The sequence below is a fragment of the Rosa rugosa genome, chromosome 1 (genome assembly GCF_958449725.1).
Source record: "Rosa rugosa chromosome 1, drRosRugo1.1, whole genome shotgun sequence".
Classification (NCBI taxonomy): Eukaryota; Viridiplantae; Streptophyta; class Magnoliopsida; order Rosales; family Rosaceae; genus Rosa; species Rosa rugosa.
In genome coordinates, this window is record NC_084820.1 from 8,458,824 (window position 1) to 8,485,350 (window position 26,527).

Sequence of the window (26,527 nt, forward strand, 5' to 3'; positions counted from 1 at the left end):
AATGACTTCTTGCCTTACGGGTAAGGGCTTTGTTTGTGATCTCTTGCGTTCACTGAGTCGATACTTAGTGTTGTAGACTAAGCAGAGCAATCACTGGGAAGTTTGGAGAAAACACGGGTTTTGCTAAAGCATGACTTTAGCTTCGCTGGGTTGCGAGGGCGTTACCCTTGCTTCGCTGGGTTGCAACTAGGTTGCAGGTAGGTTTGCTCCAGAGAGGCTTTGATAATCTGTGCGATTAGTTGATTGAAGAGTTCTGTCTCATTGTATCGTCTTTAGCCTCTATATATAGGCTACTCATAGATTCTCCTTCCTAATAGGAATGAAATACTAATTTTAGGCCACAGTTATTGGCCTTGAATCAAATCAAAACTCTTAATAGATTTGATATCTATCGTAAGCAATAATTAATAATTATTCTCTGTCGCCGCTAGAATATAGGCAAATATGCATTAATTGCAAATATATCTTCGCTGGGACTCATTCGCATTGCAATCATGTATAATTATATATATACACACACCTTGTTTATTGCAATTCAGTCACCCTGTTCCTTCCATGTGTTCCACATCCATCCACCTTAATTGCATGGGATTGCTTACATATCATTGCCTCATTGGTAGTGAATAGGATGGTGGCCCACCTTGGTACTCCTTCCTTAATTGTCACCATGCATGTATATATGTTCATATATATCTTCGCGACTTCGCAAGGACTCCTATGCATTGCATGTGTATATATATATATATCCTGTTGATGTTTCGCGAGCAAGACTTAATTGCAAAATAGGGAAAAATTCACCAACGGTGTCTGGACACTTAGGGGACTTTCAGAATGATACCTGAACTTACAAAGTTATCAATGTGATACCTGGACTCATTTTTTCGTATCAACGTCGTACCTACGACCAATTTCCATCACCGAGCCATTAAATTTTGCACGTGTGATGCACGTGAGTTACTTAATGATGACAAAAGGACCGATTTACCCTCAAAAGTTTTTTTTTTTCCTTTTCTTTTCTTTCTTTCTTTATTTCTTCTTCTTTTTTGGTTTCTTCTTCCCCGGATTTGAATCATCAAGATTCAAATAATCTTGCTCGTCCGATTCCCACTGCCGATCGGCGATCAAACACCGTTGCTGCGTCTCAATCCACCTTCATGCACCGCAGATGTTTCTGGTTCCCCCCACTTCACATCCTACAGCAAATTGAAATTGTGCACTGAGGCTTCGTCGCTCACTCCGAGTTCATCCCCGCCGCCGTCGCCGACGACTTAGCCACCACCACTCTCGTTCTCTCCTCCGACCCCCTTTTATACACCATTGATCAGAAACTCAAACCCCGCCAGCCCTCCACTCTCAAATCACAGCTCCAATCCCACCCCACCATCCTCTCCGTCGTTCCCGACATGCAACACCACCTCCACGCCATCCTCATCTGCAACTTCATCGGTCTAGCCGACAACTTCGGCCTCTAGCCCAACTCCGATCAGAGGCAATTGTAGGCAGACAAAGATTAACAACTTCGGCCTTCACACTATCCTCGCCTGCAGAAAATTCGAGCTGTTCTGATTCACCAGCTCTGCCACTCCGCTGCTACCCACCATTGCGCCTCGCCGATTAGCAGACAAAGAACTCAGAGCCTCTACCATCGAGAAATGGAGGCTCGCGTTCTGCTTGTCCTGCGCGGCGGATATCCCCACCGTCAGAGAAGATGTTGTCTGAACAAAAATTGAGTTCGGGTTCCACGGCGGAAGCTCGTCGAGCTCGTCGATTGCGGCCTTGGATTTCTTGATGAGCCAATCGACGGCCTTGCTGGGCCGGTCGTATCTGAGCCGGTCCTGCATGTCGTAGAATTGAATGGCGGTGTGGGCGGCGAGCCGGACGCGGCGGTCCATGGGGCTTTTGGCGGTGCAAACCTTGCTGTGGCGGTCCTTCCGGCCGGTGGCCCTTAGAATGTGGCCTCGAGCCTCCACGATTTCGCTGGCGGTGGAGGAAGAAGCAATCCTTATCCCCAAACCCAATCGAGAAGCAGCGGAGGACGACGTCGTTGCGCGGTGGTGGAGGTTGTTGTGGCTCTCCCCTATTTTTCTTCCTGCATATTCGATGGTGGGTTCTCCGAAAGCGGTGGTGTTGGCAAGGAGAGAAGGAGAGAATAAAGAAACCGAAAAAGAAGAAGAAGAAGAAGAAGAATAAAGAAAGAAAGAAAAGAAACCAAAAAAAAAAACTTTTGAGGGTAAATCGGTCTTTTTGTCTTCATTAAGTAACTCACGTGCATCGCACGTGCAAAATTTAACGGCTCCGTGATGGAAATTGGTTGTAGGTACGACGTTGATACGAAAAAATGAGTCCAGGTATCACATTGATACCTTTGTAAATTCAGGTATCATTCTGAAAGTCCCCCTAAGTGTCCAGACACCGTTGGTGAATTTTTCCCTTGCAAAATATATATGTAGCCTTGTTTCTTGTGCCATGCTTCACGTGTCCACTATATCCCTTCCTTAATTACCATACATGAGCCACCATATATACATCATATTCCTTGTTGATGACAATCAAGCATGATTGCATGCCTACTATATCTCTTTCACGTCCAGCTACCATCAATTGCATGGGCAACTATATATACATATAATAAGATTATATATATACCTTTCTTGATTGCATGCTCCGATATATGTCATTGCACATTAGTATCATCAATGTGCATTAAGGAGGAGTGTTAAAACAGTAATGCACATTGATAGTTTCTATTCTCTAGTCATCTAGATTAATCTAGAACTTGTACAAATCTAATTAGATTAATCTAGACTAGTCATGTTATCATCTAGTAAGTTCTAGTGTAGTGTATAATTTTGTGGTTAACAATTAACCACATAAGTACCATGTAATTAGAAAATCTGTATCTAGAAGTGTCAAGAGGAAGGTGAGGAAGGTCGGTGGAACAAGTCGGTGGACTTGTTCTATATATGGGGTCGTGACCACTTACCCATTTTCAGCTTAAAAATTGTCCACCTACTCCACTAAGAGTTTTTTAACCTCATTTACCCAATCTAACATCCATTGACAGTTTTGCCCCTATTTTAATTAATAAATTACATCTTCCTCTCTCTCTCTCTCTCTCTCCCCCCCCCCTCCCCTCTTCGATCTATTCTCTCTCTCCTCCCCCCTCACCGATTTCTTCTCTCACCGGAGACTTTCCTTCTCTCCTCGCCGGATCGTCGTCCACCTCGTTCCATCCCCGCCGTGCAGAGGAAAAATGTCACCCTCTCCAACCATTCCCTTCCCCATGCCAGAATCAAAAGCCCAGACGCAGATCGAAAAATTCCGATCGGATCCAACCCATAAAGGGTCAGATTGCGCCGAGCCAAGCAACGTCACGACGATCGCATCAACTCCAGTCCACCTCCGAACCTGCGATGGCACTCTACGCCGCCGACAGCCCTGAACTCGACGCTGACCAGATCATTGACGGCGGTGGCAGACTGTTGATGGTGGAGTCGGACTCCTCGACGGATCGAAGGACTTGAGGAGCGAGCGGACTCGGTGGCCGGTGAGTCTAATTCGGATTCCAGCGAGGGCTTGGGTGTGATTCACTCTCTGCTCTACCATCCCACCGATCCCCTCGTCCCAGATACCCCAGCCTCCAAATCGATGTCGGGGAAGCACCGGCGAAAAAAGAGCCGGTCTCACACTTTGGTAGGTGCCTAGAGCACTTTTTTTTTTTTTGGGGTATACTGTGAGCAGAAGGCTTATAAGGAAGGAAAGAAAAAAGAAGAATGAAAAAAAAAAAAGTTTTTTTGAGGAGTTATATATGTTTATTGTGAGTCAATAATATGATTATTAAGGGCCAATAATAAGATTATTATGGGGCAATAATAAGATTATTACGAGGCAATAATAAGATTATTTATTTGGATAAACCTATAAAGACTTTCAAAATTATAAACATCTTCATTTTTCATTAATTATTGATCCCTAATAAACTTGTTACTGGGGGGCAATAATATGATTACCGGGTATTATTGGGGGGGTAATGAAATCAGATGCCGGAATCCGATAGCCGGATTCGGGATTCCGGTCACCGGTCGCCGGATTCTCATCACCGGAGTCGACGGCCGGCCACTGGTCACCGAAGTCCGGCGAGGTGGAGGATGGACTTCTCCCTCTAAGTGAGAAAGAAGGAGATGGCAAAAAAGTCCCAAAAATAAATAAAAAAGAATTAATTGGGTATTAGGGAAATAATCTCTTAGAGTGTTTTGGGTAAACGAGGTTAAAAAACTGTTAGTGGAGCAAGTGGACAATTTTTAAGCTGAAATTGAGTAACTGATCATTTCCCCTTCTATATATATGCATGAAGAGATGTTAATTAATGAATGAACCATCAATTATCAAAAACTCCTCTGTTCTAATACAAAACACCTCCTCTGCTTTAACTACTCAACCATCTCCTCTAACTCCTTCTTCCAAATTCTTGCTCTCAAAACTAAAGTCCTAAACACATTGTCCTAGCCCACTACTACTAAAGCTTCCGCACCAAATTCCAACAGTGGTATCAAAGCCACAAATTCTAACAACGACAATGATGAAGATGATGACTTTAGGGTTCTTAGGTTTCAACCCTCCTACACCATTTCAGAAAGCGAAGAAAAACCGAAAATGGGGAATCTTCCAATTCCAATACCAAAAATGATTTGCCATCGTTTGTTTGTGAAATTTGTGTTGATGACAAGCCTGCCAACGAGTCCTTTGGCATCCAAAATTGCAGCCATTCTTATTGCGAGGACTGCATAAACAATTACGTGGGATCCAAACTTCAAGAAAATATTACAAGCATCAAGTGCCCTGTCCCTGATTGCAAAGGGTCACTAGACCCTGAGTATTGTCGTCCAATTCTGCCACCTGAGGTGTATGCTAAGTGGGGAAATGCTTTATGTGAGGCTATAATTGTTGGGTCTCAAAGGTTTTACTGTCCCTTTTAGGACTGCTTGGCAATGTTGATTGATGATGGAACTGAGGAGGTTGTAAGGGAATCGGAGTGCCCTAATTGTAATAGAATGTTCTGTGCGCAATGCAAAGTTCCTTGGCATGGCTGCACGGAGTTCCAGAAATTGAATAAGGATGAGAGGGAAAAGGAGGATATCATGTTCATGAACATTGCACAGAATAATCAATGGAGAAGATGTCCAAACTGTAGGGTATATGTGGAAAAATGGACAGGTTGCGACAACATACACTGCAGGTCAGTACCTCTAGCTCATTTTATTAATTGGTGCCCTTGGTTAATTGTCTCTTGGTAGTTGTTATTAGCACTCACATTGTCTCTTACTCACAGAATATCAAATTACATTTCTACTGCATCTTTTATCTGTAAAATTATAATAAATATTCATTTGGAGTGTTTTAAACAGTATTGGTGTTTTAGATAACAACTAGTACTCTTTGTTTTGTTTTATGGTTGTAAAAATGTGAAGTGTATAGTTCCATGGTTTTGAGATTGATTTCTTTCGATCACTGGTACAGTACGCTTCTAATTGTTGTGAATTCTATCTATTTTGGGTTTCTTGTAGGTGCGGAAATTCGTTCTCCTACAAAAGTGGACAGCAAATTTCAAGTAAATATATTATCCCTGGGCAGAGCTTGCCCTGGGGTGGTGCAGGTGGTACAGACGCTATTCGTCGTGGCTTCTTCATTTTCGTGGCGGACATCAGACAGAAGTACCTGGGGGAACATCCTAACAACTGTTCGGGTCGCTGCCGTCGGTAAAGCTGCTAGTGAAAAATGGAAATCCTTGTCTCGTACTGAGAAAGAATCTTACGTGGCCATGTCACAGAAGTGGTGACAGAATTGAAGAACATTAATAAGTTGTTTGAGAGAGTGGAAAGGCTAGCACATACAATTTTAACTTGTAATTGAGTTTCTTTGGTTTTTTATTTCAATTATCTGAATTACAAGTTTGTTTTGCTTTGTACTGAATGAAGATGATGATGATGAATAGAGAAAGATGAAGTACGGAGGAGAAGGAACAAAAGTGTACGATTACTTAGTGAATCAAAATGTATTCAGACAATGCATATTTAGTTAGGATTGCATTTATGTTTCCTAGATTTAATTTTTAGGTAGAGGATTAACCACAATGATAAATCCATTGTACTTATACCTGTTGTAACTATCTAAATGCATTTCCTTCATTCTTCTCAAAAAAAAAAAAAAAGTACTTTTTGTCTCTCATGGATAATAGGGGTATTGGCTTATGCAACCTTATTTCTCACATCTTTTTGTACTTCCGTTTTCATATATCAACATGATATTATTTCAAAATGATCCGTTTTCATGTTTGCTTGTCTTTTATTTTGCTTAATTGTCAAAAAAAAAAGTGTATATTTTCACTCACTCTATTATCATGTAAGTGAATGATGCCATTGTTTCCTAGTGGTTTGGTTAGCCTCCGAGAATATCATCTACTAATATCTTTTTTTTTTTTAAAGGCTACTAATATCTCTTAACATAAACCATATTAATTACAACTTGCAAAAGTAACCTAGAGTTTGGATCATACACATATTCTGGATTTATTTGAATAGTATAGTATAGTTCTTGTGCCAAAAGGTTAAATTGGTCGAAGATTGATAAATTTCCTTGTCTAAATTTGAGGTCATAATGTTGCCTGATTGGTAATTATCTCGAAATAATACAATTTGATATTCATGGTATTATCTCATAATATCTAGGGAAAATTTCACAAATGATCACTGAACTTTAACACATTCGACACTTTAGTCACTGAAGTTTCAAATATATCACATTAGTCACTGAATTATTACCACGTCTTACACTTTTCTACTTCAGTCTATTTCTAGAATAAAAAACTGACAGCACACCCAAAAGCAAGGGTATTCTAGTCCATTCACTGTTGATCACCCGCCATTTTCTCATTCATTTGACAAAACCCAGAATTCCCTCCAAAACAATAAATTTTCCCTCCAAATTATTCTAGTTTTCTCACCATTTTTTTTTGCATTCGTCTTTCCACCATCATTATGCATCTCTCTTGGCAATCTGCACGTTTGAAACCTAAGTTCAGCTTCTCTCCATTCTATTGAATACAAGATAACTAAAAGCTGAAAAATTACACTTCAATTTCAATACATCAGCTGATTATGAAAACACAAACTGGAGCCTCACAATAGATATATCAAGCATCATAATTTTGTTCAGAGTCTTGAGCAAACGTCAATGAAGTCAAGTTACAAAATACACCCTTAATTAAGGGGGTGTTGCTACACGGCTAACTGACAAAACTGCCCAAATGCAGTCAATTAACAAAAGATGGGTAGCAAAGCTCCATGGTAGGTTCAAGGCCTCCAAACCTTCTTGTTGGCATCTTTTGGTCCTTTAATAGAGTCAGACCTCATAGGTGGCTTCCTTGCATATGACTTGGACCTCACTGTTAGTGAATCATTGAACATGTTTGAGAATGATGGCATTGATGATACAATAGGTTGTGAAGAACTGGTTGGAGCAAGGAAAGATTGCCAACTTGGTTCTGATAAATGCACTGGTTGAGATGAAGCCACACTTTGGACATAAACTGGTTCAGATTGTTGTGTGGGTGTTTGATGGTTTACCTGCACAACAAATTAAATTGATGATGTAATAGACAACAAATTAGAAAATTATAACAATCAAATCTGCAAAATTTGCCACGGAAATCAATACCTCCTGCATCATAGTATCAACATCAACATTTTCATTTGGCATGCCATTCTCGTTTGCCACATGATTTGCAGAATTTAGAACATTATCAGAATTATCAACTTGGTTAACATTTTGAGGTTCAACCTGCATTTGAATTCAACCATTTAATCATGAAAGTTTTATATTAATTGATTCACACTTTAAGAGTATTCAAAACAGTTTGAAAATGATGGGCAATTACCCCAAATTGAGTATTGTTGGCTTGACCATTTCTCTTGCCACATGTTCTCGTATTATGGCCCTTCTTTTTACACTTAGAATAGGTGACTTTAGAATAATAGCTTTTAGGTAACTTTGTAGCTCCAGCAGGTAGTGGTAATTCACCTTCAAATATAGAAACAAGATAATATAGTAAACTAATATCTATGAACGACATAAGTTAGAAGGAAAGCTTATAAAACTAAAGTCTAACCTGGTTCCTTATTTCTTGACAATTTGGGTCTGCCAGGTCCCCTTGTGTATTTTGGAGGTATAATTGGCTTCTCCACTACATCCCACTCGTGAACACCTGGAATAGGATTTATAGTAGGCTCATAGGCAAGCATGTACTTCTTTTGAGAGTATGCCTCATGTACATAGTCTTCTGGTGAGTAACCACCTTTGGAGTATATGCAAGCAATTGCATGTGGACAAGGCAATCCATTTAGATTCCATCTCCTGCAAGTGCAGGTCATTGCACTCAAGTGCCCAAAGTGCTGGACATTCTTTATCAGTTCTTATAATATGAAACTTACATGCTATACCAGTTCAGTAATTTGCACCAAATCCCAATTTTTCTTCTAACTCTAACAAGACAAAACCCAAAAATTCAATAAACAAACCCTTAAACTAAACATCACTTATAAGCCCTAACCCATAATTTAATAAACAAACCCATTCTTTATCAGACCCGAAACCACTAGCCAACCCTAATCCCAATTTCATTAAACAAACTCTTAAACCCTAAATTTCTATATCACTTCAATGCATAGCAAACAGAACAAGACAAAACTCATACAAGGACCATAAATACTGTAATAGTAAGATTTAGTAACCTTTGTAGATGGGGGGCTCTCCACCAGTACGAAAATATCTCCATCTATCCAGCATCATTGAGTCATCCATGTTCAAGATTACAATCTCAAACTTCAACTTTCTCAGATTCGAACTGGAACTTTTGTCTCTGCTCTGAAAAGATTTCCCCCTTTTTGCTTTCTATTCTCTCATAAAACAATTGTGTTTTTGAGTTTTCAGAAAGATTTGATATTATAGACTTGAATGGACTAGAATACCCCTGCTTTTGGGTGTGCTGTCAGTTTTTTATTCTAGAAATAGACTGAAGTAGAAAAGTGTAAGACGTGGTAATAGTTCAGTGACTAATGTGATATATTTGAAACTTCAGTGACTAAAGTGTCGAATGTGTTAAAGTTCAGTGATCATTTGTGAAATTTTCTCTAATATCTATTATCCAATTCTCTAATTATCTCTTCCTCTTTTTTTATGACTGCTTTTCCCGTTCAATTTGAATTGTGATTATGATAAAAAAAAAATTTGAATTGTGATGAAGGGGCAACTGGCATGGGTCCTTGATATTCGGATTCATTAATTTTAAAGCTTTTAAAGGAAACATAAAATACCGAAAAATCTGTTTAGATTAGTACTAATTGAAGTGTTAAGAATTTAAACGTACATATAAGAGCAAATGCACCACAAGAGTCAATAGGCAAAGGCAAAAGGCAAGGTCTTGCCTCCTATTTGTGCAAAGGCAAAAGACAAAAGGCAATTGCACCCCAAGAGTCAAAAGGCAAAAGGCTAAACCATGCATATGCCGTTCTTTTGGGTCAGATATGGCCGTTGGAGAAGCAGGTGATGTTTGAATATTTAATCCCACCATGTTTAACTACAGCCATTACCCTACATGTGAGGCCCATGTGCCATTTTGGTCGACCAAGTCAAAGTCCAAGCCTTGCCATTGGGCTTGGTCGGGAAGGCAGCTGATCGTCCAATAATTTTGCGGTGCATTGCAGCTTTGTCATTTTTTGCCATTTTGGCTGGTCTTGGACGTCCAAGATCAGTGCGGTGCATTTGCTCTAAGCAAAGAAGAGGAATTCAAACCGAAATTGGAGTGTGAGAAACAAAGAATGCAATGGAGATCGTGAACATCGAAGACGATGCCTTCTACTTCAAACCCATTTCCCGGGCCGTAAGAACCAAATCAAGTCCGATGCGATCACACTCAACGATGAACGAGACCTCAAAGCGGTCATGGCTTCTCTTCGCAAATCGGCTCCCTGTCCTACCAAAGCAGGTAACTACATCGATCTTTCTGCTGAAACCCTCAACTATTATGATGGTGATGAAGACCTTAGGGTTCTTAGGTTCAAACCCTCCAACACTCCTTTCGGAAAGCGAAGAAAAACCCTAAATAAGGGTTCTTCTTCCAATTCCGAACCCAAGAACGAAGACTCATCTTTTGTCTGTGAAATTTGCGTTGAGACCAAGTTCAGCAACGAGTCCTTTGGTATCAAAAATTGCAGCCATGTTTATTGTACTTATTGTGTTGTCAATTACGTGAACTCCAAGCTCCAAGCTCCAAGAAAATGTTACAAGCATTGGATGCCCTGTTCCTGATTGCAAAGGGTCACTTGACCCCGAGTATTGCCGGTCAATTCTGAAGCCCGAGGTGTTTGAGAAGTGAGGAAAAGGGATGTGTGAGGCTATGATTCTTGGGTCTCAGAAATTTTACTGCCCCTTTAAGGACTGCTCAGCTATGTTGATTGACGATGGGGCAGAGGTTGTGAGGGATTCGGAGTGCCCTAATTGCAATAGAATGTTCTGTGCTCAGTGTAAGGTTCCATGGCACGCCGGGATTGAGTGTGCGGAGTTTAAGAAGCTGAAGAATGATGAGAAGGGAAATGAGGACATCATGCTAAGGAACCTTGCGCAGAAGAACCAATGGAGGAGGTGTCCAAAGTGTAGGTTCTATGTGGAAAAATTGATAGGTTGCGATACCATGCGGTGCAGGTCAGTTTCTTATTTGATATATGCCCCCTTGTGCTACTTGTTTTGTTTTGATTTGATTTCACTTACCACATACTGTTCCAATAGTGTTTCTGGCAGCCTCATCTTATGATGTGTTTGCAAAATTTAATCCACCTTTTATGTTATCATATTTGTCAACTATTTGTTCTGAATTTCTACTCCATCTTGGGTTTCTTGCAGGTGCGGTACTTATTTCTGCTACATTTGTGGAAAACTTAATGTTGTTGTAAAACGAACATAAAACTGTTTCAAAAAATGGAGAGAGCTTTGTTGGGAAGAACTTGAGAGAGAGAGAGTTTAGATGCAGAGAAGGATGGAGATTCAAGTGTTTATTCATCTCACAATGGAGGGTTTATATAGGAATACAAAGCTAGTGTGAATGCTATGGTAAGAAGTCCATTATAGTGCCTTCAATGATCATAGCTGCAACTCCACATGGTTGCTGCAATTATGAGAGCTGCCATGCTTGTAGTGGCTTCAATGATCATAGCTGCAACTCCACATGATATAGACATTTATATTACAACACTCCCCCTTGGATATTTCATGTTAATAGTATTGTCTAAGTCGTGCGCTTCTAAGTTGCCTCGTTAAAAAAAAAAACTTGCCAAGTAATAAAAACCCTGTGGGAAAAACAACCTTGGTCGAAGGAGAAAAAGAGCACAACGCGCATGAGTGTGGGGTAGCAATATCATAGCTTCGGAGATAAGTGGAGTCTTCTTATCAGCATCATAAGTAGGTAGTATGTCTACGAGAGGGATGCATTTAGATTTGCTACACCAAAACCTTGCCCGGTAAACCCAGTGGGAAAAACCCATGGTCGAAGAGAAAAGATGAGCAAATGCATATATGTTGAATCAAAACATCTTCAGGATGGAGCGACTATGCTAAAGATGTGCCTCGTTAAAACCTTGCCAGGTAATAAAACCCAGTGGGACAAAATAACCCTGGACGAAGGACAAAAGAGTACACGATGGTCAAGTGGGTATGCTTCTGGATACTCCCCCTGATTTCAACTTCCCCTAAAAGTTACATGTTAGGTAATTCAGATAATTTACGTAGACCAATACCTTGTACATGCTTCTGGAATGTAGACTTTGGTAGTGACTTAGTGAAGAGGTCTGCACGATTGTCTTCAGATCGAATCTGCTTGACCTCAATCTTCTGATGCTCTTGTTGTTGCTGATTGAAGAAAAACTTTGGTGCAATATGTTTGGTGTTGTCTCCTTTGATGAAACCTGTCTTCATTTGCTCGATGCAAGCAGCATTATCCTCGTGGATAGTGGTTGGTTCATCAGTGGTGGAATGCAGGCCACATGTGCTTTGAACATGCTTTGTGATGGCTCTCAACCATATACATTCACGTACTGCTTCGTGAAGAGCTAGAATCTCAGCATGATTCGAAGAGGTAGCAACAAGGGTCTGTTTTGTAGACCTCCAAGAAATTGCGGTATTCCCAATGGTAAAGACATAACCAGTTTGGGAACGTGCCTTGTGTGGGTCTGATAGATAGCCTGCATCAGCATATCCAACAAGGCGAGCATCATTCTGAGGATCAAGGGGGTTTGATCCATTTCTTGATGCATAGGGATAAAATAAGCCCATATCAATCGTTCCTCTAAGATAACGAAAAATATCTTTTATACCATTCCAGTGGCGGCGTGTTGGTGCAGAGCTATATCTAGCTAACAAGTTCACAGAAAATGAAATGTCTGGTCTAGTGCATTGAGTCAAGTACAATAATGCACCTATTGCACTTAGATATGGGACTTCTGGTGCCAATATCTCTTCGTTATCATCTGCGGGACGAAACGGATCTCTCTTAGGGTCTAGACTTCGGATGACCATGGGTGTGCTTGAAGGTTTCGCTTTATCCTCATTAAAGCGTCTTAACATCTTCTGGATGTAGTTTGATTGATGAAGCAGAATCCCATCAGCACGGTGCTCAAGCTCCAGGCCGAGGCAGTAATTCGTTCTCCCAAGATCTTTCATTTCGAATTCAGACTTCAGGTGCTTGGCGGTTTCTTTGATCTCTTCAGGAGTACCAATCAGATTCATGTCATCGACATAAACTGCCACAATTGCAAATCCAGAACTTGTTTTCTTAATAAACACGCATGGGCATAGTTCATTGTTTACATATCCCATCTCAATCAAATATTCACTTAGACGGTTGTACCACATCCGTCCGGATTGTTTCAATCATAAAGTGAACGCCTCAAACGAATGGAGAGGGTGTTCCGTGGTCTAGAACTATTTGTATCTGGTATCTTAAGTCCTTCAGGAACTTTCATGTATATCTCTGTATCAAGATCCCCATAGAGATAAGCTGTGACCACATCCATTAGCTGCATATTCAGTTTTTCGGAAATTGCTAAACTGATGAGGTAGCGGAACGTTATAACATCCATTACAGGAGAATATGTCTCATCGTAATCAATCCCAGGGCGTTGAGAGAATCCTTGCGCCACTAGACGAGCCTTGTATCTTACAATCTCGTTTTCCTCATTACGCTTCCTTACAAATACCCATTTAAATCCTACAGGTTTAACATGGTGAGGTGTGGGAACGACAGGTCCGAACACTTTTCTCTTTGTCAAGGAATCTAATTCGACCTGAATTGCTTCTTTCCATTTTGGCCAGTCGTCTCTACGTTGACATTCATCAACAGAGCGAGGTTCGACATCATCGCTAGTTATAATTTCAGTAGCTACTGCGAATACAAATATATCATCGATGATAATCTCATTTCGATTCCAAATCTCACTTAAGCATGCATAATTTATCGAGATTTCTCTATTCTCGACAGTGGGTTCAGACGTTGGAGCGTCCCCCAACGTTGTCTCTTCTAGGACGGACCCATAATCTGGAATTATCTCGTGAGATGGATCAGCTGAGATCGCGATGTCTAGTGGATTCGTTTGTGCCAGTTTTACCCTCTTCCGGGGATAAGAATCCTTCGAACCTAGTGGTCTACCTCGCTTCTGGGCAGGGATATGTGACTGGTTAGCCGCCATGGTCGTACCTCGTCCATCTGGGACGACTCGTCCTACAGGGACATCTATCCTTGCAGGCACATTTGCAGCAGGTATATGTGATCTCGTCACTTTAGCTAGATCAAAGAAAGCGTCTGGCATATTTTGGGCTACACTCTGTAGATCTAGAATTCTTTGCACTTCATTATCGCATTGTGCGGTTCGGGGATCAAGATGAGACATAGTGGGGACATTCCATGTCAATTCACGTCGTTCATCAGGAACGGTAACGTTCTTATCTCCCCCTAACGGCGGGAAAACTGTCTCATCAAAGTGACAATCCGCAAATCTAGCGGTAAAGAGATCGCCTGTCAAGGGCTCTAAAAAGCGTATAATGGATGGAGATTCATAACCGACATATATGCCCATCCTTCGTTGAGGACCCATTTTTGTACGTTGTGGCGGCGCAATTGGCACGAAAACTGCACACCCAAATACACGTAAGTGCGAAACATCAGGTTCGTACCCAGTCACCAACTGTAACGCGGAATAAGGTTGGGTGGCAATGGGCCTCAGTCGGACCAACATGGCTGCATGCAAAATTGCATGGCCCCACGCAGATACTGGAAGCTTGGTTCGCATTACCAAGGTCCGTGCGATCATTTGTAATCTTTTAATGAACGCTTCTGCGAGACCATTCTGGGTGTGAACATAGGGAACTGGATGCTCAACATTAATCCCAAGGGACATGCAATAATCATCAAAAGATTTTGATGTAAACTGTCCGGCATTATCAAGTCTTATGGACTTGATTGGATAATCCGGGTGGTGAGCCCTTAATTTAATGATCTGGGCAAGGAGTTTAGCAAACGCAGCATTTCTTGTGGACAATAGTGTAACATGTGACCACCTTGTCGATGCATCAACCAAAACCATGAAATATTTAAATGGTCCGCATGGTGGTTGGATAGGTCCACATATATCCCCTTGTATCCTTTGTAGAAAAAGGTTGGAGTCTTTTTCAGTCTTTGCATATGATGGTCTTATATTTAATTTTCCCAATGAGCAAGCTTGGCATAATGTGTTACTATACACAAGATCCTTATTGGTAAGGGGATGCCCGTGGGATGAATTTAGGATACGGCGCATCATACTTTGACCTGGGTGTCCCAAACGGTCATGCCAAAGCAAGTAGTTGCTCGAATTGGTTAGCTTCTGGCTGGTTATGTGATTTGCCTCAATCGATCTAATGGTAGCCATGTAGAGACCACTCGAGAGGCATTTTAGCTTCTCCAATGTATGCTTCCGGCCATACAAATTGGAGGTTATGCAAAGATATTCCACTCCTTTTTCCTCAGTGGTTTCAACGTGATAACCGTTGGCTCGAATATCCTTAAAACTCAATAACGTTCTTCTGGAACGTGGAGAATATAAGGCCTCATTAATGGTAAATTCAGTACCATTGGATAACATAAATTGGGCTTTGCCATGGCCCTCTATCAGGTTGGATTGACCTGATATAGTTGTCACAGAGGTATGAGTAGGCAATAAGTTTAAAAAAAACTTCCTATCTCGGAGTATGGTGTGCGTAGTAGCACTATCAGCCAGACAACAAACTTCCTCACAAGACATGCCTATTCATATATTTAATTCAATGGATCACATGTATGAAAATAAATAACTTTATTGAATTAAACATCCAAGCATAACCAAATTATGTAAAACTTAAAATTCCAAAAAAAAAATCACCAAAGATAATCTGAAAAATAGAAAGCATTATTCATAACAATAACATAGATATGGCACAAGTGCCTGTTATGTCCATGTCCTCGAGTTTTCAATCCTCGATGTATCCATTGGCTGCTTGGAAATCAGTAATCTCCAAGGTGGTATCCACAGGGACTGACTCTTCCACAAGGTTGGCCTCTCGAGTTCCGCATCTGGCGTGATACTCTCCTATCTCTTCATCTGTTGCACGACAGGTGCGGGACCAATGGTCAGTGCCTCCACATCTATAACATAGATTATGCTGATTTTGAGGGCGACGGGCCGGACCAGGGTTCTCTCTAATTTGAGCTTGTCGGACTTGGCCATTTCGGTTTCCACCACGTGGGCCTTGTCCACGTCCTCCTCGACCCCTTGGGCCATTGCCTGGGTGGTCACGATCATATGGGCCATTTCTGGGCCCATTTCTCCTTCCATGCCTTGGACGTTCAGACCTTCTTCCCCTTCCACGGCCCCGGTTCCTCCTTCCACGATTATTTTCGTGATGGGCAATAGTATTTGCTTCAGGCAAAGGAATTGCTCTAGTACCGGTGGGCCTTGCTTGATCATTCCTCAGAAGTAGGTTGTTGTTCTTTTCAGCGAGCAACAGGATGGTGATTAATTCGGAGAATCTAGCAAAGTTTCTTTCCCTGTATTGTTGCTGCAGGACCATACAGGAAGGTGGGAAGGTGGAGAAAGTTTTCTCCAGTAGGTCGGCTTCTGTGAGCTCTTCTCCACAGAATTTTAGGAGTGACCGAATCCGGCAGATTTCAGAGTTATACTCATTGACAGTCTTGAAATCTTGGAAACGTATGTTCTGCCAATCGTGCCTTGCTTCCGGCAAGTAGATGGCCCTTTGGTGGTTGAATCGCTCTTCTAGAGCGACCCAAAGAGATCGTGGGTCTTCTTCAGCTAAATATTCCACCTTGAGTGCTTCTTCCATATGTTTCCTGATGAAAATCATAGCCCTTGCCTTCATGTCTTCAGGGGTGATGTTGTCAGCAATAATCGTTGATCTCATCTTATTTGCAGTCAGATGAAGCTTGACATCTTGGGTCCACTTGAGATAGTTCCTTCCAGAAACTTCCAAAGCGACAAAGTCAAGTTTGTTGAGATTTGACATTCTCTACAAGGATTTAAAGGACAATAGTTAGTGCTATGGGTAATAACTTCCATAAGCAATCAATAAGAACTTCAGGTTCTATAACATGGTATGAAAAATCGGATTAAACATGTATAGTGAATTTGTGGAGGAAACTTCAAGTTCCTTATATGGTATTATCGAAGCTACAGGTTCGATACATGTGAAATATTATTACTCAACCATTTTGGTTCAATATTTATGTGTGTGAACTTCCGGTTCGTTAAGTACCTGCATTCCGCACATATATATTCTAATGCAAAGAATTTAAGCGGGTAAAATATTTAAATTTAATATGAGCAGGTAATACCACAAAACATTATCATAATAAATAATGAAGGAAAGATGTATCATTATCACAAAGTCCAAACAAGTATATATAGATATTTGTCACAATATACATGAATTGATAGCTAAATTAAAAGCTATTGATTTTCCTTTTTACTCATTCAATTATGCCAATTATAGTGCAAGAGAAATAAGTGTTTCTCATAGAAGATTAAGTTAAACTAGATGCTTCAAAAGTCATAAATCGTGACTGCAGTTCCTACTGAACAGCAGTCGAAAGACGAACTGAAACACTAAGCAAAACTACCCAGAAAAATATGAAAATTTACAGAGATGCAGTAAACACACAGGGGCTCCAGCATATAAAATTTGGTGAGTTTTGGAGTTGATTTACTATTTCAAATAAATACTGGAACACAGAGAACAGAAGGTAAAATGAAACAGCAAAATCGGTTTTTGTTTGGAAAAACCTACTTGGTTGTAGAGCTGGTAGAGTGAAGTTGATTGAATGATGAACTGCCTCTTCTCTGCAACCCAAGAGTTATTCACCTCTCCTCTTGTCAATCTGCAATCCAAATCGTAGAGCTATTCGTGCTGATAACGTGTTGTAAAACGAACATAAAACTGTTTCAAAAAATGGAGAGAGCTTTGTTGGGAAGAACTTGAGAGAGAGAGAGTTTAGATGCAGAGAAGGATGGAGATTCAAGTGTTTATTCATCTCACAATGGAGGGTTTATATAGGAATACAAAGCTAGTGTGAATGCTATGGTAAGAAGTCCATTATAGTGCCTTCAATGATCATAGCTGCAACTCCACATGGTTGCTGCAATTATGAGAGCTGTCATGCTTGTAGTGGCTTCAATGATCATAGCTGCAACTCCACATGATATAGACATTTATATTACAACAAATGTCACCTGCAGTTGTCAGCGCAGAAATTTAGATCGTGGAATGTTCTCTGGTGGATTTTACGGAAGGGGAAGAGTGGGGGTCGGATATTACAGGCGATAACGGGTAGAGAAGAAGCAATCGTAGTAGTTAAATGACCTGCTTTTCTGAATACTTAATTGTCTCATGGATGATGGGGATAGATTAGAAAAAAGAGAAACCAATTTCAGGGCTTCTGCTGCTAGATTCCCACTTTATCATTTTGTACTCGATGATATATATTTTTTTTATGTTAAAGGTTTTCAATTTGTTTAATAAAATAAAATAATCTACCTATCTTCATTGTTTAGAGAAAAATAGTGGGATAGAAATAAAAAAATTTTGTTTAATTTCTTAATAATATTTTTTAGGAGAGTGAAATCCACACTTCTTATTTTACAATCCATACTTCATGTTTTCATTTTTTTATAACTTAAATTTTATTTTTATATAAATTTCAATCAAAAAAAGAAATGAGCATATGGATTGTAAAATGAGAAGTGAAATCCACAATCCCCAAATGGTCACAATTGCTTTCACAATTGATTTGATTCTCAAATTCAGCAGTATTATGTTAACATTTTTATAACAAATATTATTTTCTTAGTTAATAGTATAGATTAATAAAATGATTGGAATTACTATGCCCGACCACTTCCATTCTGTGTTTGTTGACATCCATTACACTGTTGTAACTGTTCCAATTTTTTTGTTCTATGGTCAGCTAACTAGCTTAGTGTGATCGATGAAACTAGGAAGGGCTTAGTGATGAAACTAGGAAGGGGCTAGTGTAGGCAATCACCTCACTCAAATGGCGTTACATTATGTAGGTTATGTGCATAACCGTTTAGTTTGAACCTAATTAACAAAGAAATTCCTCCTGGTAAGTTTTTGTACTTAAACTAAATTAACAAAGAAATTCGATTGTTTTTTTTTTTTTAGAGAATTGTCAACTCATTGCATTGATCAGCAAAATTACACATAATGACCCATCCCTGTGGGACTGTCAAAAGAGACACTACCTAATTAAGTAATTCAACCTTTTTAAAGATCATGAAGCTCAGCCAAAACTACCCTAAAGCATCCATGAGAATCAAAGGGGCACAGATGCTACAGACATTTTTGGCGACATATTCTCAGAGAGACCCTATGAACTCCTTCCCCAGAGGAAACGGAGTCCTTACAACGTAATAATAGTCAAAAATAACTAAAATCCAAGCCCACAGAAATAGGCCCAGACCCAAACAAGAAACCCTAGCAGATGGAAGCCCAAAAGAGTACCAAGCCCAGCTGGAATTGATGAGCCCACCCAACCACTTGGACATGCCAGCCATCAGCCGCCAACCACCAGTCTTCCTCCCTTCAACGACGCCGGTCGACAACTGACCCAGCAGGCCACCGTAACCTTCGCCGCACCAAGCCACAGTCAACCCCAGTCCAAGGTAGTTGACGTCGCCACCTCCGTCGCAATCCTCGATTGCCAGCAACAGAGGTCGAGAATCCACCCAGGCCACCGGCCGAAGCTCCAGTTCGCACCCCAACCGGCTGCGACCACCAGATCTTCCTGCTCAGACGCCACCAAACATCGAGACCCCGGGACCCTCATTGATCCAGATTGCCCAGGGACACATCCCATCGCAGCTGCCTTGTGCGGCCTGAAATTCTCATCACTGTTGCCAAAGCATACGACCCCAAACAAGAAAACAAGAAGCAAAATTTTGAGAAGCCGACAACGAGGAGCCTCGCCGCCTTCAATCCCCCGTCGACCAGATGAGAGGGAAATCCCATATCCTCCAGCCCAATTTGCAGAGCCGCCGCCAAGAAGCCACGGCCTCCACCCACCTCTCAGAGAGAGTAACCTAAGCATTTTTCTATTCTTAGCTAAGCTCACAAAAGTCTATATAACAATAAATTCGATTGTTTTTTGTACCAAAAAAAAAAATCGATTGTTTCATATTTAATTTTATTTGAATTAGTATCTCATGACCTAAATTAAATAGGAAATATCCAATTAATACTCTTGGAAACCATGGTAATCATCTCGAAATAATAACTTGATAATCATCTATTTTTTATGACCAAATTTCCCGCTCAATTTGAATTGTGATGAAGGAAACTGTGGTCCTTGATATTCGCATTCTATATTTTAAAGGGTCCTTGATCCAAAGTATCAAAATTGACAAAAAGTATCTCACTTGCCCCTGCAATAAATTTTTATTCTCACCTACCCTGTTTAAAGCAAAATGACAGTTTTGCCCTTCACTTAATTAATTAATTACATCTGCCTCTATGTCTCTCTCCTCTCTCCACGATCTGAACTCTCTCTCTCTCTCATCCCTCTCCGTTTGCTCTCTCTCATCGCTCTCCGATCTGCTCTCTCTCATTCCTCTCCGATCTGCTCTCTCTCTCTCTCTCTCTCTCTCTCTCTCTCTCTCTCTCTCTCTCTCTCTCTCTCTCTCTCTCTCTCTCTCTCTCTCTCTCTCTCTCTCTCTCTCTCTCTCTCTCTCTCTCTCTCTCTCTCTCTCTCTCTCTCTCTCTCTCATCGCTCCCGGATCTCCAACTCCGGTGAGGTTCGACCTCTCGCCCAGGTTCCGCTGCAACTCGCAGGTGAGCTCGACCGCGTCCAACCGCTGTTGCTCTGACAACGACCGCGTCCAATTGCTGCAACGCCCGCGTCCAATTGCTGCAACGCCCGCGTCCAATTGCTGCAACGCCCGCGTCCAACTGCTGCAACGCCCAGATTCCGTGCAACTTGCCGGTGAGCTCGACCGCGTCCAACCGCCTCGCCGGTGCGGGTCGACTTTTGCCCGGATTCTGCTGCAGCTCGCCCAAGCTCGACCGGCGCTGACAACGACGACCACACGACGTCTTCGATGGCCTCCTAGACGCCGCCGGTGCTTGACCCAGGCTGTGGCAGAGGAGAGAGGTGATTGGGTGCCCAGAGCTTTTCTCTGGGTGCCCAAATCAATTACTAGTTTTTTTTTTTTTTTTTAAGTAACAGGACAGAAGGAAAAAAAAAAAGTTTTGAATGTCTATTGCCCTCTAATAGACGTCTATTACCCCTCTATTAGAGGACAATAGACGGCTATTGGGGGGTAATAGACGTTTTGAATTTATGTAATCTCCTTGTTTTTTTTCTGTAATCAAAGTTTTATTTGTCTAAATTTAGGGAGATTAGTTCTCATTTTGGCAACTGAAAGTCCTATTGGGGGGCAATAGACGTCTATTGGGGGGCAATACATGGCTGATAATAGTCTATTAAGGGTCCTTCTATTGGGGGGCAATACATGGCTGATAGTCATCTATTGGGGGGCAATACATGGTTGATAGTCGTCTATTGGGGGGCAATAGAGGTCTATTGCCCCTCTCTATTAGGGGGCAATAGATGTCTATTGGGGGCAAAAAAACTCTCCGGTGAGATTTTCAGCAAATTCCGGTGGCCGGTAGCCGGTGACCGGAATCTGGCGACCGTTGACTGGGATCCGGCGAAAGTTGACCGGAATCCGGTGGCCGGTCACCGAACTCCGGCGATCGGTGACCGGTCTCCGGCGAAGTCTCCCATGGTTTCTCTCTCTTCCATTTTCTCTCTCTCTCTCTCTAAGTAACAAAAGGGTAAGGGTAAAATGGTATTAAAAAAAATTAAAAAAAAAAAAAAAAATCTTAATGGGGTATTAGGGAAGACCTCCTTAGAGTGTTTTGGGGGTAAGAGAGAATTAAAAAAACTTAATGGGGTAAGTGGGAAGAAAATCTCTAAAAATGGTATAAATGGACAAAACCCCTATTTTAAAAAGAACCATAAAATAGCAAAATTTGTTTAACGTAATTACTGATTTGAAATAATAAAAAATTAGATCGCATATACAAGAGGATCGGAAGATGAAGAATGAAATCGATACTGGAGTGTGAAAAGCAAACACTTGGGAAATGGAGATCGTGAACATTGAAGACGATGATGCCTTCTCCTTCACATCTATCTTGCTTGAAGGCTCGAGGAAGTCCGAGGCAGTCTCAGTCGATGACGAAAGAGACCTCAAATCAGTCATGGCTTCTCTTCTCAAATCGGCTCGCTCTCCCACAAAAGCAGGATAAGAACTCAAAGGAGGATGCATTGTTGATGAAGCTTGCAAAGGAGAAGCACTGGACAAGCATCTATATATTCAGTTAGGCCATGCCGCACAGCAGCAGATCCTATAGTTCTCTGACATTCTCAATAAATGTCTACTTGTTCTGAATTTCTGTTCCATTTTTCCTTACAGGTGCGGACATCGTTTCTGCTACAGTTGTGGAGGAGCCAAATGGCCCAAATCAGCCAAATGTGGTTGTGGACTTTACGGGCGAAATGGAAATCATTGTCTGATTCTGAGAAAGCACCCTATCTGACTGAGGCAGGGGAGATGATTAGATAATGCTTATTTCTAGAGAGTAGTTGAAATGAACAATGAGGAGGAGGAGGAGGAGGAGGAGGCTAGGAATAGGAAGAATGGGGGAGAAGGAAGGTGGGTACGTACGTAATTGTTGGATTGCTTAGTTACTGATTTACCTTTCTGATTTAAGCTCGAGCTCTTTGTTCATATGTAATGAAAGATAAAAACAGAGGGATGATTAAGTTTCAGGGCTTTTATGCTACCAGATTTCCGATATCCTTTTTTACGTATTTAATGATCCTTTTTACGTTCAATGGTTTTCAGTCTGCTTAATTATTATGCAAAACAAAAAGTAAATACAACTCTTCGATCATTGTCAGATTGTCACCCACCCTATTCATGTTAGTCGATCAGGAATTTCATTGTATAGTAAGAAATGTTGTGTTTGGTTCTCAACCCTTGTGTTTCATTCGCGGTACTCATTAATGTTATGTTATTTCACTAAAGCTCAGCAGTTCTGTTGATTTGTGCAGCCAAACTGGGCAAACGGGATGTGGTTCTTCATAATTTCCAAGTTGCTTAACAGGTTTAGTCAATCAATTTCATGAAAAGATTGATTGAAGCCCAAGTAAACTGACCTCAGTAGTTACACTGTGGAGGGATGTTTTGACTTTTGAGTTGTCAAATTGCTGAAATATCCCGGACCTACAAAAAAAGTGGCTTAGGTTTTGGGAAGGTTGTTTTGGTCAACAGGGAAGTGGTGAAGTTGAACTCCCCACTACTAGAGTCAATTATAACCGAAAAGCTATTTTCATGGCATTTTCAAAAGCTCATTGAAAATCAGTAACGTTATAGTCAACAGAAAAATCACCAAGGGTGAAACACAACTATAAAGGGTGAGTAATAAAGTAAAAAAATTGAGCTTTGGATTAGTAAAGGAGCGGTTTCTGTTCTAGTAATTGTGACTAATTGTTCTTCTGCTCACTACTTGCACACTGCTGCTGTAAGCCTGTAACCGTTGCTTATACTCTCTCGGCTTCTCTTCTGGGTTAGTCTCTCTCCCATTCTCACACACCATTCTTTTAGATTTAGTATATGCATATACAATCACTTAAGTTCAATGTGTGATATAGAATTATAGATGAGTGATTTTACTGCTTTTCTCTCTCAGTAAAATCATGCATGGATAATGTTAATACCGTGGATCTGTTAATCCCTACTTGAATTTAGCTGCTATTAAGATTGTGAGAGGCTGGATTTCTTACATTTTTCTCTGTCGTTAATTAATCTTGGTGAAATCGTCATAGATCTGTTTGATGTGAAATTTTGACTTGGGGTTATGTATTGCAGTTAAATTTAGGTTCTTTCAGTGATTTTAGAGGCTCTGTTACCTAATGAGTTATAAGATGGCTTGTATTCCATGCATTCATGCCTTTGTTTCATCTTGTAATCGAAGAAAGCTCTAGACAGAAGTGTTGTAGTTTCTAATTCTTGTCAAAATCGCATTCTCTTGGTTTCTGTCACTATCTGTATCTGTTAGTTCCATTTCTTTAAGCTTATTGTATCTCCAATTTTTATGAACTTTAATTTAGGTGAAGGCAGCATAAATCAGCAGAGGGAGTTCTTCACAACCTCTGTTGTTGAAGATGGACGAGATTCTTGATCATTTTTTCAGTTCCTCATCATGGACAGATGTGGATGTAAAGGAAAGATCATCTTTGGACTGTTACGAAAATCCACCAACAAACGAAATGTTTCTCAGTTCACTTGGAGTAATTGAAGATGACAGCAATAACTCTGCTACAAATCTGAGCAACTCAAACCACAGCATGGAGAGCATGGCTGCACAGTCTGCTAATTCATCTGTTGCTCATGATTTTGAGTCTGATGCACAAGACAATTGCAACAATTGCGCGGCCAACTTCTCGATTAATGATCAAATGGGCCTGCAATATGATTTGGATGGTAACATGGCGAGATCAACATCTGTTTCGTCCCTAGAGCCACAAAATGTGGGAGGCAATTGTTGTGAACAGTCTGTCTTTCAGAGACTCAATGGAGATATTGAAACCCTTTCTCCAATTTCTCAGCTGTGGCCTCTTCAAGCTTATGAGGGTGTCTCTTCTCCTCTTTGTCCTCCTGGTATGGGACAACAGAAGCTGTGCAGCTTTGGTAGTCATGATATTTATGAGTTATCTGATTTAATCACCACAGAGGTATAATTAGTTTAGTCTCACTTGTCTTTGGTGGAATGTAATTTGCTTATTTTTTCTGGTGAGTAAATTGCTATCCTAATTGTTATTGTGGTGAAATATAGAAGGTAAGCCAGGAGATGGGAAATTATCCTTTGCCCTCTTTTGCTTCTGGGCCTCAGATTCCAATGGCAATGACTGGATTGCAGTCTTTCCCACAGGTACTCATGCTTAGCTCCAATTTTCCATTGAATTTGAAAGGTTGCTGTTTCTTGTGTGGTTTTTCAAATTTTCACAGATGATTGGTCATGAGGTTTTTATATTCGATCATTTGCAGACTACATCAACTAACCCCTCTGCTGAATGTACTGGACCTAGAAAGCCTCGTATGAGGGCTCGCCGAGGCCAGGCAACTGATCCACACAGTATTGCTGAAAGGGTCAGTTAATTATATTTTATTTGCAGATTTGATTCTTCACTGCATTGTCTGTTTGAAGACCTGAACCATTAAAATTTAGTCTTGAATAGAATAGACTAAAAAAACTCTATCTTATAAACCCATTTGCAGCTTCGGAGAGAGAAAATTGCTGACAGAATGAAGAATCTGCAAGAACTTGTACCAAAGTCTAACAAGGTATGCTCTTCTCATCATTTCTTATAAATATATAGGTGTTTTAAGTTGGGATTTTAGCATTTGGTTTACTTCTTGTGTTTCTTTACACGAGTTGAATTGCAAAATCTTAAACATCACAAAGGTGGGCTCCAAATGTCTATATGTAATAAATAGTGGCTTCAATTTAAAAGCGCTGATCAATACAGTATACATGATTTTTCAGACTGACAAGGCATCTATGCTTGATGAAATCATCGAGTATGTCAAGTTTCTTCAGCAACAACTCAAGGTAGGATGGAGAACTTTGCTATTTAGACTCCTTTCTTTAGAAATAGAGGTGGTCTTTGCAAGTGTGGAACTTGCTATATCTATGGTGGGTTCATTTTCTCATTGAATGGGATTTGCACAAATGACAATAACAGGAACTGAGTTTGTGAATCCTATTACACTGCTTCCATAACTTGGTGCTTGATACAACAATTTGCAGGTTCTAAGCGCACGCAGATTGGGAGCTACAGGGGCAGTTATCTTGGATAATCAGGCTAAGGTACTTCCTTCTTGTAACTTGTACTTTCCTAAACCATCCTCTGAACTTCTGTTTAATATGTTTGGATGTTGATCCTGCATATTTCAGAGAGTTGAAAATTTTAAAATTTCGATAGGTAACAATAACACAAGTTGGACAGAGTCTATTTGATAATGTGATCCATGTTTCTTCACTTGATACTCTTACAGCTATGTTGCATGATTAGTATCTTCTGACAAGTGAATTTATGTCAGGGGACCAATGGGATTTCACAGTCTCCATCACTTGGTCAAGTAGCTCATGACATTTCTTTCAATGAAATTGCTTTTGAACAAGTACTGAAACTGATGGAAACCGATGTAACCAAGGCAATGCATTATCTCCAAAGCAAAGGTCTCTGCATGATGCCCGTCGCTCTTGCCAATGCCATATTGGCCGAAAAGGAATCATCACCGGCTCCTGATTCTGCCGAGAATTTGAAGAACTCCGGTTTTACTGATGATGGTTTTGTTCACAACCCCAGCAGCAGCAGTAGCAGTAACAGCAACACCTTGCCTGGCACCGACAAAACGGCTGTCAATCCATGATGGTTATCATGGTTAACTTAAAACAGAAGAAATAATCAAGTGTATTAACTTATGATGATCCTTATCTGTGGATGAGATGAAGCCTTTGAGCAGAGTTGAACAAAAGTAGTTCTAGCTAGTCTTGGGATTAGTAGCAGCTAGTAACTACATGATGAATTTGTTTCTATATATTTTGAATCGTTTTGTAGAGATTATTGATCATTTTTGGATTAACGAGAAGTCTCAATTCATGAAACAAATGCTTTACTTCATCCCCTACTTCATATTTGACCATCTGAATTGACAAAGGTTCATGACTTCATGCTTGACGCCTCGAATATTATTTAGACCTAGGAAAATGGAAGCTAGCTGGATCAGAAAGCTCAGTCACGTGCCAC

General features: G+C 40.7%; 4 protein-coding genes and 1 pseudogene across 7 annotated transcripts; 3 read left to right on the top strand and 2 right to left on the bottom strand.

Annotated features, from left to right (window-relative positions):
• Positions 1–1,526: 1,526 nt before the first annotated feature.
• LOC133737679 (transcription factor TCP10-like) lies at positions 1,527–1,892 on the bottom strand. The gene has a single exon (XM_062165207.1). It carries the CDS (start codon positions 1,890–1,892, stop codon positions 1,527–1,529), a length of 366 nt encoding a protein of 121 aa, XP_062021191.1.
• Positions 1,893–3,413: 1,521 nt separating this feature from the next.
• On the top strand, positions 3,414–5,760 carry LOC133737753 (E3 ubiquitin-protein ligase RSL1-like; annotated as a pseudogene).
• A 4,678-nt stretch (positions 5,761–10,438) lies between these two features.
• Positions 10,439–11,014, top strand: LOC133737879 (E3 ubiquitin-protein ligase RSL1-like). The gene is made up of 2 exons (XM_062165372.1): positions 10,439–10,755; positions 10,954–11,014. The coding sequence occupies exons 1-2, from the start codon at positions 10,439–10,441 to the stop codon at positions 11,012–11,014; spliced, it is 378 nt and encodes a 125-aa protein (XP_062021356.1).
• A 4,571-nt stretch (positions 11,015–15,585) lies between these two features.
• Positions 15,586–16,533, bottom strand: LOC133737955 (uncharacterized). Its single transcript, XM_062165427.1, has one exon. It carries the CDS (start codon positions 16,531–16,533, stop codon positions 15,586–15,588), a length of 948 nt encoding a protein of 315 aa, XP_062021411.1.
• A 5,569-nt stretch (positions 16,534–22,102) lies between these two features.
• LOC133727147 (transcription factor LRL2-like) lies at positions 22,103–26,401 on the top strand. 4 transcript variants are annotated; one of them, XM_062154772.1, is made up of 9 exons: positions 22,103–23,128; positions 23,241–23,280; positions 23,825–24,448; positions 24,550–24,645; positions 24,762–24,863; positions 24,993–25,058; positions 25,261–25,326; positions 25,525–25,584; positions 25,818–26,401. In XM_062154772.1, exons 3-9 carry the CDS (start codon positions 23,879–23,881, stop codon positions 26,148–26,150), a joined length of 1,293 nt encoding a protein of 430 aa, XP_062010756.1. In that variant the 5' UTR covers positions 22,103–23,128; positions 23,241–23,280; positions 23,825–23,878; the 3' UTR covers positions 26,151–26,401. The 4 variants fall into 4 exon arrangements, with proteins under 4 accessions (XP_062010756.1, XP_062010755.1, XP_062010754.1 ...); XM_062154771.1 differs by having other exon boundaries at positions 22,103–22,364; positions 22,766–23,280; XM_062154770.1 differs by having other exon boundaries at positions 22,103–23,280.
• The last annotated feature ends 126 nt before the right edge of the window (positions 26,402–26,527 follow it).